This window comes from Scyliorhinus canicula, chromosome 5, assembly GCF_902713615.1.
Source record: "Scyliorhinus canicula chromosome 5, sScyCan1.1, whole genome shotgun sequence".
Classification (NCBI taxonomy): domain Eukaryota; kingdom Metazoa; phylum Chordata; class Chondrichthyes; order Carcharhiniformes; family Scyliorhinidae; genus Scyliorhinus; species Scyliorhinus canicula.
The window spans coordinates 53,294,174-53,306,670 of NC_052150.1; the positions used below are offsets into that span (position 1 = coordinate 53,294,174).

A 12,497-nucleotide genomic window follows, 5' to 3' on the forward strand; every position below is an offset into this window, starting at 1 on the left:
CACCCTACCCAAGGTCAGCACCTCCACCCTATCCCCATAATCCAACCCAACACTAAGGGCAATTTTGGACACTAAGGGCAATTTATCATGGCCAATCCACCTAACCTGCACATCTTTGGTCTGTGGGAGGAAACCGGAGCACCCGGAGGAAACCCATGCACACACGGGGAGAACGTGCAGACTCCGCACAGACAGTGACCCAAGCTGGGAATCGAACCTGGGACCCTGGAGCTGTGAAGCAATTGTGCTATCCATAATGCTACCGTGCTGCCCAAAGATGTGCAGGTTAGGTGGATTGGTCAACCTAAAAATTGCCCCTTCGTGTCCAAAGTTGTGCAGGTTATACAGAGGTAGGAGTAGCGGATTGGCCTTAGGTAGGGAGCTCTTTCAGAGAGTTGGTGCAGACTCAATGGACCGAATTGCCTCCCTTCTGCACTGTAAGGATTCTATTCTTCTAATGATTCTAATTCCACTTCCTGCGCCTGTTCCAATGCCTTTAATTCCCTTAGTACCTCTGTCTTGAATATATTGCATGATCGTGCATTCACAACGTTCAGAGTAGACAGTTCCAAAGATTCACAACCTTTTGACGGAAGAAATTGCTCATCTTAGTCCTAAATAGCCAACCCCTTATTGTCAGACTGCGACCCCGTGTTTTCGATTCCCCCGCCCAGGGAAATACTTTCTCAACATTTACTTTGCCGTTTCATTTACATTGTCTCGCTTTCTTCCAAACGCCAAGGATTATAGGCCTACTGTGCTCAATCACTCTACACATCCACATCTCCTCATCCCAGGAACCAATCTTTGTTACAATTCCCTTGGGCAAATATGTCCTTTTATAGACCAAAACTGCACTCAAGGTGTGGCCTCGTCAATGTCCTGTATAATGGTCCAAAGACTTATTTAACCTTATACTCCACTCCCTTTGTAACAAAATCTAATCTACAGCCATCAATTCCCCTTAATCAGTTGCTGTCCTAGTTGCTTCCACTTGAAATGAAATGAAAAATGAAAATCGCTTATTGTCACGAGTCGGCTTCAATGAAGTTACTGTGAAAAGCCCCTAGTCGCCACATTCCGGCGCCTGTCCGGGGAGGCTGATACGGGAATCGAACCGTGCTGCTGGCCTGCTTGGTCTGCTTGAAAAGCCAGCGATTTAGCCCAGTGAGCTAAATCAACCACTTGTATGTTAACTTCCTGTGATTCATATGCAGGAACATCCTGGTCCCCGGACCAATGCAAGCATTTCCCAGCTTCTCGTCATTCAAAAATATTCTGCTTTTTTATTTTTCCGACCCAAGTGGATAACTTCACATTTCACCATATTGTATTCCAACCGCAATCATGGCCACTCACCCAATCTGTATAGTCTCTTGTCATCCTGCTCACTGCTATTTTCCCACCTAACTTGGGAAACGTTGTCAACCAACTTGAGTGCATTATTACACTCAGTTTCCTTCTTGAAGTCACTATTAGAGATTGTAGGTAGCTGGGCCGCCAGGTACTGATCTTCGCTGCACTTGAGCAGTTACAGTAAGCCAACCCCAGGATCGCCCATTTCTTCCAAATGTGTTTTCTATCCATTAAGAAATCCTCAATGCATGCTAATATGTTACTTCCAATCCCATGAGTCTTAATTTTGTGTATTAACCGTGGCACATTATCGATTTCCTTTTGAAAATCCAAATACTCGACATGCATTGGTTTCCCTTCGTCATCTCATTAGTTACATTCTCAAAAACCTCAACAGATTTGTTAAACGACAATTCTTTTTCATAAATCTATGTTAACTCTGCTTAATTATGATTTTCTAAATACAGGGTTATGTTCCTAATAGTGTATTTTAGCATTTTGCGGACAATTGATGTTAATCTGATGGGCCAATGATTCCATGTTTTCTCCCTTCATCCTTTATTATATAGCAGGGTAATGTTTGAAACATTCCAATCTTGGGAACTATCGCAGAATCTACAGAATTCTGGAAGATCTAAACTGCTGTATCCACTACCTCAGTAAGACTCAAGTAAGAGGACATTAGATCCAGGAGATATATTTTCACTTAGTCCATTATTTTCTTTCGTACTATTTCTTCAAGTTTCTCATTCTCACTAGGCCTTTGGTTCCTTCTTTTTTCCAGAATGTTCTTTTGTGCCTCCTATCCTGAGGATAGATACAAAGTATTATTTTAACCTCTCTGCCATTTCCTTATTCCCTAATATAAGGGAGATCAAAGTTTATTCTTACTCATCTCTTCTACGGTTATAGAGCCTTTAGAAATGCTTACACTCTGCTTATATGCCTCTTGCGAATCTACTCTCATGTTCTCTTCCCGTATCAATATTTTGCTTCTCCTTTGCGGAATTCTAAATTCATCCCAAATCCCCAGACTCACTACCCCTTTTGGGAATATTGTAAGCCTCTTCCTTAGATCAATAGCACTACGCCACCGCCTCCCTGATGTTAACATCGCCCATCAATGCTTTCTGCCCCTTGTTGTTAGTTACCTCTAACCAAACTAATTCTGGCTCTCAATTTATGAGCTAAAATCCTTTCGTCCACTGTCTTTGTCCAACCCTTTATCAGGGCTACCCTTCCACGTTTTCCATTTTGCATATGTCTTCTAAAAGGTCACAGAATGTACAGTGCAAAAGGAGGCCATTCAGCCCATCAGGTCTACACCGGCCCTTGGAAATAGCACTCCACTTAAGTTCACACCGTCACTCTATCCCAGTAACCCACCTATTCTTCTTGGACACGAAGGGCAATTTAGTACAGCCAATCCACCTAACCTGCACATCTTTCGACTGTGGGAGGAAACCACAGCACCCGTGGAAACCCACGAAGACATGGGGAGAACGTGCAGACTCCGCACAGTGACCCAAGCCGGGAATCGAACCTGGGACCCTAGAGTTGTGGAGCAATTGTGCTAACCACTATGCTACCATGTTGCCATGAGCATTAAAAGTCATGTATTCTGGAATATTTTGTTTCCAATCTGCAATTACTTAAAAAAATTTATAGGTTGGACTTCTGGTTGCGGCTATGCCTGGGTAGGTCGCACGTTCAGCAGCTCCCGCCAAAAACGGACTTTTGGGCCCTTTTAAGGAGCCCCAGCGGCACTTGGTTGACGATTCCCGGTGTGGGAAGACGGCAGTAAGGTTCCCCCCAACACTGCATGGAGTGGACCAGGAGCGGTGCGGTCAAAAAATGGGCATTAGAGAAGAGAGAAGAGTGAAAAAGCAAGATGGCGGCGGGCAGAGATCAGGCAGCGTGGGCTCAATGGTCGCGGGAGCAGCAAGAGTTTCTATGAAGCTGCTTTGCGGAATTGAAGGCAGAGATGTTGGTCCCTACGAAGGCGTCGATAGAAAGGCTGGTAGAGACCCAGCGGATGCAGGGGACAGCGATTAAAGAGGTGCAGCAGAAGGCCTCTGATAACGAGGGCGAGATCCTGGGCCTGGCAATGAAGGTGGAGGCGCACGAGGCGCTCCATAAAAAGTGGCAGGACAAATTTGAGGATCTGGAGAACAGGTCAAGAAGGAAGAATTTGCGGATTCTGGGTCTCCCTGAAGGTGCGGAGAGGTCGGATGCTGGGGCGTATGTAGCCACGATGCTGAGCACGCTGATGGGCGCGGGAGCCTTCCCGAGGCCCTTGGAGCTGGATGGGGCGCACAGAGTCCTGGCGAGGAGACCGAGGGCGAATGAGGCGCCGAGAGCTGTGGTGGTGAGGTTTCACCGTTACACCGACAGGGAGTGCGTCTTGAGATGGGCAAAGAAGAAGCGGAGCAGCAGGTGGGAGAATGCTGAAATTCGCATTTACCAGGACTGGAGCGCAGAGCTGGCCAAGTAGAGGGCAGGATTCAATCGGGCCAAGGCGGTTCTCCACGGAAAGGGGGCGAAGTTTGGGCTGTTGTAGCCCGCGTGACTGTGGGTCACATATCAGGACCGTCACCACTATTTTGATACGCCAGGTGAGGCATGGACCTTTATCAAAAATGAGAAACTGGACTCAAATTAGTGGTCTGTAGCATGTTTTGGAGGATGTTGTGGAGTTGGAGGGTGATATTTGTGTTTCTTTTTTTTCTGTGTGGGCGCTGATCTGGGATGGGTTGTTCCCCGCGTTTGGGGGGAGGGGGTGGGGTGAGAAGGGGCCGGGAACCCTGGGCCTCTGGGGATGGGGTTGAGGTTGTAAGAGAATGGAGCTGCGCCATAGAGGGCGGGGTCAGCTCGGACTGGGAGCGTGGGTTTTCTTTTCCAGCGGAAAGAGAGGGCGGGGCCGGACGCAGGGAGGCGGTATTGGACTGGAGTCCACATTGGTTTGCAGGGGGTGTGGAGGGGGGGACTTGGGTTTTAAGAGGGAATTCTGGGGGGATCGGTGGTAGAGGCGTGAGCGGCCGGGGTCAGCAGGAGTCAACTGACTTACAGGAGTGCAATGGGGGGAGTGGGGGGGTCAAGCAATTGCTTGGCTGGGGGAGGGGGGTTGGGGGGTACTGGGTTTCTGTGGCATTGACAGAGGGGAAGCTGGAGATAATAGGGAGAGTCGGGGCGGTGAGCCTCCGCCTGGGGGGCTGTAAGGAGCGGGAGACGTGTGCACGTGGCTGGCCCAAAAAAGGAGATGGCTAGTCGGCGGCGGCGGGGGGAGTCCCCCGATCCGGCTGATCACGTGGAATGTGAGAGGCCTAAATGGGCCGGTCAAAAGGGCCCGGGTATTTGCGCACTTAAAGGGACTGAGGGCAGACGTAGCCATGCTACAGGAAAGTTGAGGATCAGACCAGGCTGAGGAAGGGATGGGTAGGGCAGGTCTTTCACTCCGGGTTGGTCGCGAAGAACAGGGGGGTAGCAATTTTGGTGAGCAAGCGGGTGACTTTCGAGGCGGTGGGCATTGTGGTGGATAAAGGGGGCCGGTATGTGATGGTGAGTGGTAGGCTGCAGGGGGCCCGGGTGGTGCTGGTGAATGTACATGCCCCAAATGAAAATGAAATGAAATGAAAATCGCTTATCGTCACGAGTAGGCTTCAATGAAGTTACTGTGAAAAGCCCCTAGTCGCCACATTCCGGCGCCTGTCCGGGGAGGCTGGTACGGGAAACGAACCGTGCTGCTGGCCTGCTTTAAAAGCCAGCGATTTAGCCCAGTGAGCTAAATTGGGACGATGCAGGGTTCATGAAGCGGAAGCTAAGTCGGATCCGGGATTTGGAGGTGGGGAACATAATTATTGGGGGGGGGGGGATTTCAACACGGTACTGGACCCGGCAATGGATCGGTGTAGGTCTAGGTCGGGTAAGAGGCCAGCTGCAGCCAAGGTCCTGAGGGGGTTTATGGATCAGATGAGGGGGTGGAGTGGATCCGAGGAGATTTGCTAGGCCAAGGGCGAGGGAGGTTTCCTTCTTTTCCCATGTGCACAAGGCCTATTCACGGATAGACTTTTTCGTGGTGAGCAGGGCACTGATCCCGAGAGTAGAGGGGACGGAGTACTCGGTCATCGCGATTTCGGATCACGCCCTGCTTGGGTGGAGCTGGAGTTGGGAGAAGAGAGGGGCCAGCGCCCATTGTGGTGCTTGGACGTGGGAATATTGGCGGATGAGGAGATCTGTGGGCAGATCCGGGGGTGTATACAGAGGTATATGGAGGCAAATGACAATGGGGAGGTCTCGGTAAGTGTGGTCCGATGTGAGCTAATCTCCATCAGGACTCACAGAGAGAAGAGGGAGAGGGATAGATTGGTAGGAGAGATACTTAGGATGGATAGGAGATATGCAGAATCCCCCGAGGAGGGGCTGTTGAAGGAGCGCCGGAGCCTCCAAACGGAGTTTGACTTGTTGACGATAGGGAAAGCTGAGGCCCAGTGGAGGAAGGTACAAGGAGCAGCGTATGAATATGGGGAGAAGGCGAATTGGATGCTGGTGGATCAGCTGGGGAAGAAGGAGGCGGCTAGGGAAATTGGGGGAATCAGGAACAAGGGAGGGACTACGGTGCGGAGTCCAGTTAGAATAAATGAGGTCTTTAGGGACATTTATGAGAACTTGTACAAATCAGAGCCCCCGGAGATTTGGGGGGGGGGGGGAAATGCGGCGGTTCCTGGACCAATTGAGGTTTCCAAGGGTGGAGGAGGAGCAGGTAGAGGGCTTGGGGGCCCTGATTGGGATGGAGGATCTGGTTAAGGGGTTGGGGAGCATGCAGGCGGGCAAGGCCCCGGGACCGGATGGGTTCCCGATTGAATTTTATAGAAGTGTTTGGAACTGTTGGCTCCGTTGCTGTTGAGAACTTTTAACGAGGCGAGAGAAAAAAGAATTCTCCCCTCGACGATGTCGCGAGCTCTGATCCCGCTTATTCTTAAGCGGGACAAAGACCCGCTGCAGTGTGGCTCGTATAGGCCGATTTCACTCCTTAATGTGGATGCCAAGTTGTTGGCGAAGGTCCTGGCCACTAGGATTGAGGATTATGTCCCGGGAGTGATACATGAGGATCAGACGGGATTTGTGAAGGGTAGGCAGTTGAATGCAAATGTGCGGAGGCTTCTGAATGTGATCATGATGCCCTCGGGGGGGGGGGGGGGCAGAAGTGGTGTCGGGTATGGACGCGGAGAAGGCCTCTGACCGGGTGGAGTGGGAGTACCTGTGGGAGGTGCTGGGTAGGTTTGGATTTGGGGAAGGGTTCATAGGGTGGGTTAAATTGTTATACCAGGCCCCGGTGGCGAGTGTATCGACGAACCGGTTGAGGTCAGAGTACTTTAGACTATACCGTGGAACGAGGCAGGGGTGCCCCCTGCTGTTTGCTTTGGCGATTGAGCCATTGGCCATGGCGCTGAGAGAATCTAGAAGCTGGTGGGGTTTGGTCCGGGGCGGAGGGGTGTAGTACCGCGTCTCACTATATGCGGATGATTTGCTTTTATATATTACAGACCCGGTGGAGGAGGTTATGCAGACCCTCAGGGAGTTTGGAGACTTCTCGGGATATAAGCTTAATGTTGGGAAGAGCGAGTCTTTGTGGTGCATGCGCGGGGCCAGGAAAAGAGGTTGGAGGAGTTGCCGCTCAAGATGGTGGAGAGGAGTTTTCGGGATTTGGGTATTCAGGTGGCCAAGAGTTGGGGGGTCTTGCATAGGCTTAATCTGGCGCGGCTGGTGGACCAGATGGAGGAGGACTTTAAGAGGTGGGACATGCTTCCGCTCTCCCTAGCGGGTAGGCTGCAGTCTGTCAAGATGACGGTCCTCCCTAGGTTTTTGTTCGTGTTTCAGTGCCTGCCCATCCTCATCCCTAAAGCCTTTTTCAAGCGAGTGAGCAAGAGTATCATGGGATTTGTGTGGACCAATAAGACCCCAAGGGTTAAAAGACTGTTCTTGGAGCGCAGTCGGGGGGAGGGGATGGCATGGAAAAGGCTAGAAGCGATGTCTTGTGTCGCTACTAACCTGGGGGCACTGGTGACGGCACCGATGCCGCTTCTGCCGACGTGGTATACCACGAGTCCGGTGGTGACGGCGACGCTGAAGATTTGGGGGCAATGGAGGTGGCACAGGGGGGAGACGGGGGCCTCAGTTTCGTCCCCGATACGGAATAATCATAAGTCTGCCCCGGGCAGGATAGATGGTGGGTTCCGAAGCTGGCACCAGGTGGGAATAAGAAGGCTGGGGGATCTATTCATTGACGGGTCTTTTGCCAGCTTAAAGGAACTGGAGGAGAAATTTGGGTTACCCCCGGGAAATGCCTTCAGGTACATGCAGGTTCGGGCGTTTGTCAGGAAGCAGGTAGGAGAATTTCTAATGCTGCCTGCCCGAAGGACAGGATGATTTTGGGTGTGTGGGTCGGAGATGGTAAGATCTCGGAGATATACCTGGAGCTGCAGGAGGTGGAGGAAGCCTCGGTGGAGGAGCTGAAGGGCAAGTGGGAGGAGGAGCTGGGTGAGGAGCTGGATGAGGGCCTGTGGGCTGACGCCCTGGGCAGGGTCAATTCCTCCTCATCTTGCGCCAGGCTCAGCCTGATCCAGTTTAAAGTGTTACACAGGGCGCATATGACAGGGGCGATGATGAGTAAGTTTTTTGGGGTGGAGGACAGATGTGTGAGGTGTTCGGGGAGCCCAGCAAACCACGCCGATATGTTCTGAGCGTGCCCGGCACTTGCGGAGTTCTGGAAGGGCTTTGCAAAGGTCATGTCCAAGGTCTTGGACACTCGGGTAAAACCGATTTGGGGGATAGCGATATTTGGGGTATTGGAGGATCCGGGAGTGTAGTCAAAAGAGGCCGGAGTTCTGGCCTTTGCCTCCTTGATAGCCCGGAGAAGGCTCTTGTTATTGTGGAGGGACACGAAGCCCCCAAGTGTGGAGGTTTGGGTCAATGACATGGCAGGAGTTCTAAGGTTGGAGAAGATAAAGTTTGCCTTGCGAGGGTCCTTGCAGGGGCAACCGTTCCTTGACTTTCTCGCGGAACGTTAGGTGGAGGTCAACAACAGCAGCAACCCGGTTTGGGGGGGGGGGGGGGGGGGGGGGCTAATTTAGTTTCCTTTCTGAAAGGGGCGCTTGCCCTATTTTGTTTTGAGTTGGGTGTTCATTTGTTAAACTGTTTATCGTTCAGAGGGTTAAGTTGTTCTGTTTGGTTGGCATGTTGCCCTTTTCTCTTTGTATTATTTTCCTTTTTGGAGTGTTCTGTAAAACCTTTTGAAAAACTGAATAAATACATTTTAAAAAAATTAATAGGTTTGTTTGCTCTGTACTATCTATTCCCTGATTTGTTGTGAACGCTTCGTGCAGATGTAGTGCCTTCAGCTTTGACTTTTTTTGAAAATTGCCCTCTGTCCCAATTGGCGTATTGCTTTTGTTACTCACTGCCCGTTCGCTGCTTATGTTTACTGAGATTGTCATGTGAGAGTACCTGTAAGAAATGGGTGTGTATATAAATATCTGTAGTGAGAGTACCTTTAAGAAATGGGTGTTTACTACTGCAGTGATGTCAGAGAGTGGGCGGAGCTGGGCTGCCTGTCAGCTTTTTACTTTCGTTTTAGGCTGTTTGCTGCAGGATATGTTTTTGTTTTGTTTTCAGTGTTGGAGCTGAAGCCAGACCAAGCAGGTCTGTTCTCTCTACCATCAAAAAACTATCTCTTGATCATTTGGTGAATTTAGAATTATGAATGTTCTCAGTTGTGAATGTAAACCTGGTGTGCTTCTGTTAAATGGTGTTTCGTCTGTCTTCTGGATGTTGTTTGGGAAGTTATTAAGGATTACTTAGTGTTGTATTCTTTGGGAGTTGTATTTGAATTAATGGATGCCAAAATGTTCACTATATTTTTAAAAGGTTAATGTGTGTGTATAAAATAAACATTGTTTTGCTTTAAAAAATAATTTTCCATTTCTGCTCTACCACACCTGTAGAGTGGGCTGTGCTCATCTTTTAAAAGTTGTGGGTCAGGTGAACTCCATGATACACTTTGGGGTTCTCTAAACCCTGGCCCATAACAAGATCCATAAGGGTCTCAGCAATAACCTGTGATATTCCACTCGGCAACCCACTGTAATCCAAAACAATGTTTCTCTCTATGTTTCGATTCTTACAATTTCATATTCAGTTTCACACGTTACCTGGAGTTGTATAGATTTTAGCATTGATAATTTTGCGGGAGAGCTTTTAGAAGGTCCAAATAAACTATTAACAGGCTGTACCACCCAAGAGAGACTTGGGTGTGCTAGTGCATGAGTCACAGAAGGTTGGTTTACAGGTGCAACAGGTGATTAAGAAGGCAAATGGAATTTTGTCCTTCATTGCTAGAGGGATGGAGTTTAAGACTAGGGAGGTTATGTTGCAATTGTATAAGGTGTTAGTGAGGCCACACCTGGAGTATTGTGTTCAGTTTTGGTCTCCTTACTTGAGAAAGGATGTACTGGCACTGGAGGGTGTGCAGAGGAGATTCACTAGGTTAATCCCAGATCTGAAGGGGTTGGATTATGAGGAGAGGTTGAGTAGACTGGGACTGTACTCGTTGGAATTTAGAAGGATGAGGGGGGATCTTATAGAAACATTTAAAATTATGAAGGGAATAGATAGGATAGATGCAGGCAGGTTGTTTCCACTGGCGGGTGAAAGCAGAACTAGGGGACATTGCCTCAAAATAAGGGGAAGTAGATTTAGGACTGAGTTTAGGAGGAACTTCTTCACCCAAAGGGTTGTGAATCTATGGAATTCCTTGCCCAGTGAAGCAGTTGAGGCTCCTTCATTACATGTTTTTAAGGCAAAGATAGATAGTTTTTTTGAAGAATAAAGGGATTAAGGGTTATGGTGTTCGGGCCGGAAAGTGGAGCTGAGTCCACAAAAGATCAGCCATGATCTCATTGAATGGCGGAGCAGGCTCGAGGGGCCAGATGGCATACTCCTGCTCCTAGTTCTTATGTTCTTATAACGGGTCACGTCCAGGTTTCAATTTACAAGTGTTGGATAACATTCATACCACAAAAGTGACACGTCAAGAGGTAGTGGCCATTTCCCACTGACATTAAACAACACCACCATTGAAAGAAACTAGGCTACAATGTTTGTAAATATCTTCAGCACACTACATTCCAGCTACTGGAATGTGCTGAAAACATGTGCACCAGAGCTGTCCCAGTGCAGCCATGAGACTGGCATCTGTAGACAATGTGACTACCTCACTACAACCTATTTACGTAGAAATATCTAACTTCCAATTACTGCCCTATCCTGCCAATCAACAGCTCATCAATAATCTGGTCCGCATCGTTCAATTCAGGTTTAGCTAGAAACGTTTGGGTTCAGACCTCAAGTGTTGCTACAGCCTGCGATGCAACAGATAAATAATGTCGGGGGGGGGGGGGTTGCTGAAAATCCAACAAAGTGCGATCAGTCACTGGGAGGGTGAAAAAGAAATCACCCAGTGACTGGAGTCCTGCTCCATAACATCCCAGACTGGGCGGACATCTGCCACTGAACTAAACTGCTGGATGTCCCACCTGGAGTGCGAGCCCTCTCTCTCTCCACACTCCGTCTGTCACTATGGTCACATATTGCGGCCTACAAAAACCAGCTTTAACGCGACAGGCAACTTTGCTGCCTCAAGAGTCAGGATCGCGCCACACTCACCCTCAGGGCCGCTGCCGGAAAGAAGTGGGTGATGTCGCTCAGAAAGTTCCTGGGCGGGAACGTGGCGATGCGCCAAGGGCATGGGCGTGGGGCGGCGGCGGCGGCGGGGGGGGAGCGGCAATGAGCGTGGTGACGGCGCGCGGGAACGTGTGACGCTGGCGTGGCGGTGCGCGCGATCGCATGGCAATGGAGGAGTGTTGACGCTCGCGTGGGGGCGTGGCGGTAGACGGAGGAACATGGTGATAGGTTGAGGAACGTAGTGACGCTAGCACGGTGGTAACGCCACGGTGGGCGGAGGAACGTCGTGACGGTCGCAGGTGGGGCGTGGTGGCGGGGGTGAGGAACGTGGTGACGCTAGCGGGGTGCGTGGCGGTGGAACGTGGTGACGCTAGCGGTGAGCGTGACGGTGGGTGGAGGAACGTGGTGACGCTAGCGGGGAGGGACAGTGATGTCTTTCACACAGACGGGAGTGGGTTGACTACCTGCTGCCATTCCGGCTTCCCCCCGCCCGAGCTTCTGTCACCGAAGCAGGTTGAAGAAATGCCGCTCCTCAGTGTTATTCATTTTCGTCTACATAGAAAAGAAAAATGCAGCGGATGCTGGAAATCTGAAATAAAAGCAGAAGGAACATCACATGATCAATTTTTCTGCTTCCACTCATTATTATTCTCCAAACGTTAGGGATACGGTTAGCAATGTGATCATGACCAGATAATCTGCTTGGTGATGTTGATTGATGAGTAGAAGTTGGCCAAGACACAGGATAGCCTTGCTCTTCGACAATAACAGTCAGATCTTTAATGTGGAGATGCCTGTGTTGAACTGCGGTTAGCACAGTAAGAAGTCTTACAACACCAGGTTAAAGTCCTACGGGTTTGTTTCGAATCACCGACTCACCTGATGAAGGAGCTGCGCTGGAGTGGCAACCTTGATTTTTGTGCTTTTGCCTCGGGAGTGGAACTTGAACCCCGAATTTGGTGGTTCAGAAACCAACCCACAGCTGACACCCGCCCTCCCCCACGCACTTTATATTCAAAATAACAAAAGGAAACTTGTAATACTAGACTATATTAATAGAGGCCACTGGTCCCTGAAGTCTCTTACAATTTATTCACTGGTACCTACTTAACTATACTGCAATAAAGAAAATCAAGAGCAGCGTTTCCTTTGCACCTCCTTCAATTTTGTCCACTGTATTCGCTGCTCCCAATGTGGTCAGTGAAATGGAAATTAATAAGATGTAGGGCATCAGAGGAATCGGAATGTCAGTGAGAAGAGATTGGACATGGGAGAGAGGATGGAGTCAAGATAGTAAGAAATTAATTTGTTTGGCAGGAACAGGCTAACACGATGGGTCTACCAGTCCTGTTTGTGAAATTTGGAAATGAGGTAGCAGAAGTCTGCGGGCTTGGAGACCAGGG

At 49.6% G+C, this 12,497-nt stretch overlaps 1 protein-coding gene across 17 annotated transcripts in view; it reads right to left on the minus strand.

Moving 5' to 3' along the window:
* c5h18orf21 (chromosome 5 C18orf21 homolog) overlaps positions 1-11,670 on the minus strand; it is a 76,102-nt gene extending 64,432 nt beyond the window's left edge. For 3 of the 17 annotated variants that reach the window (XR_005460654.1, XM_038797063.1, XM_038797064.1), the window contains exon 1: positions 1,360-1,993. Coding sequence is in view for 7 of the 17 variants with exons in the window: in XM_038797063.1 (XP_038652991.1) it covers positions 1,360-1,704 (345 nt within the window). In the remaining 10 variants the exon portion in view is untranslated. The other 14 variants (XR_005460653.1, XM_038797062.1, XM_038797061.1 and 11 more) reach the window with 12 other exon arrangements.
* Between the last annotated feature and the right edge of the window lie 827 nt (positions 11,671-12,497).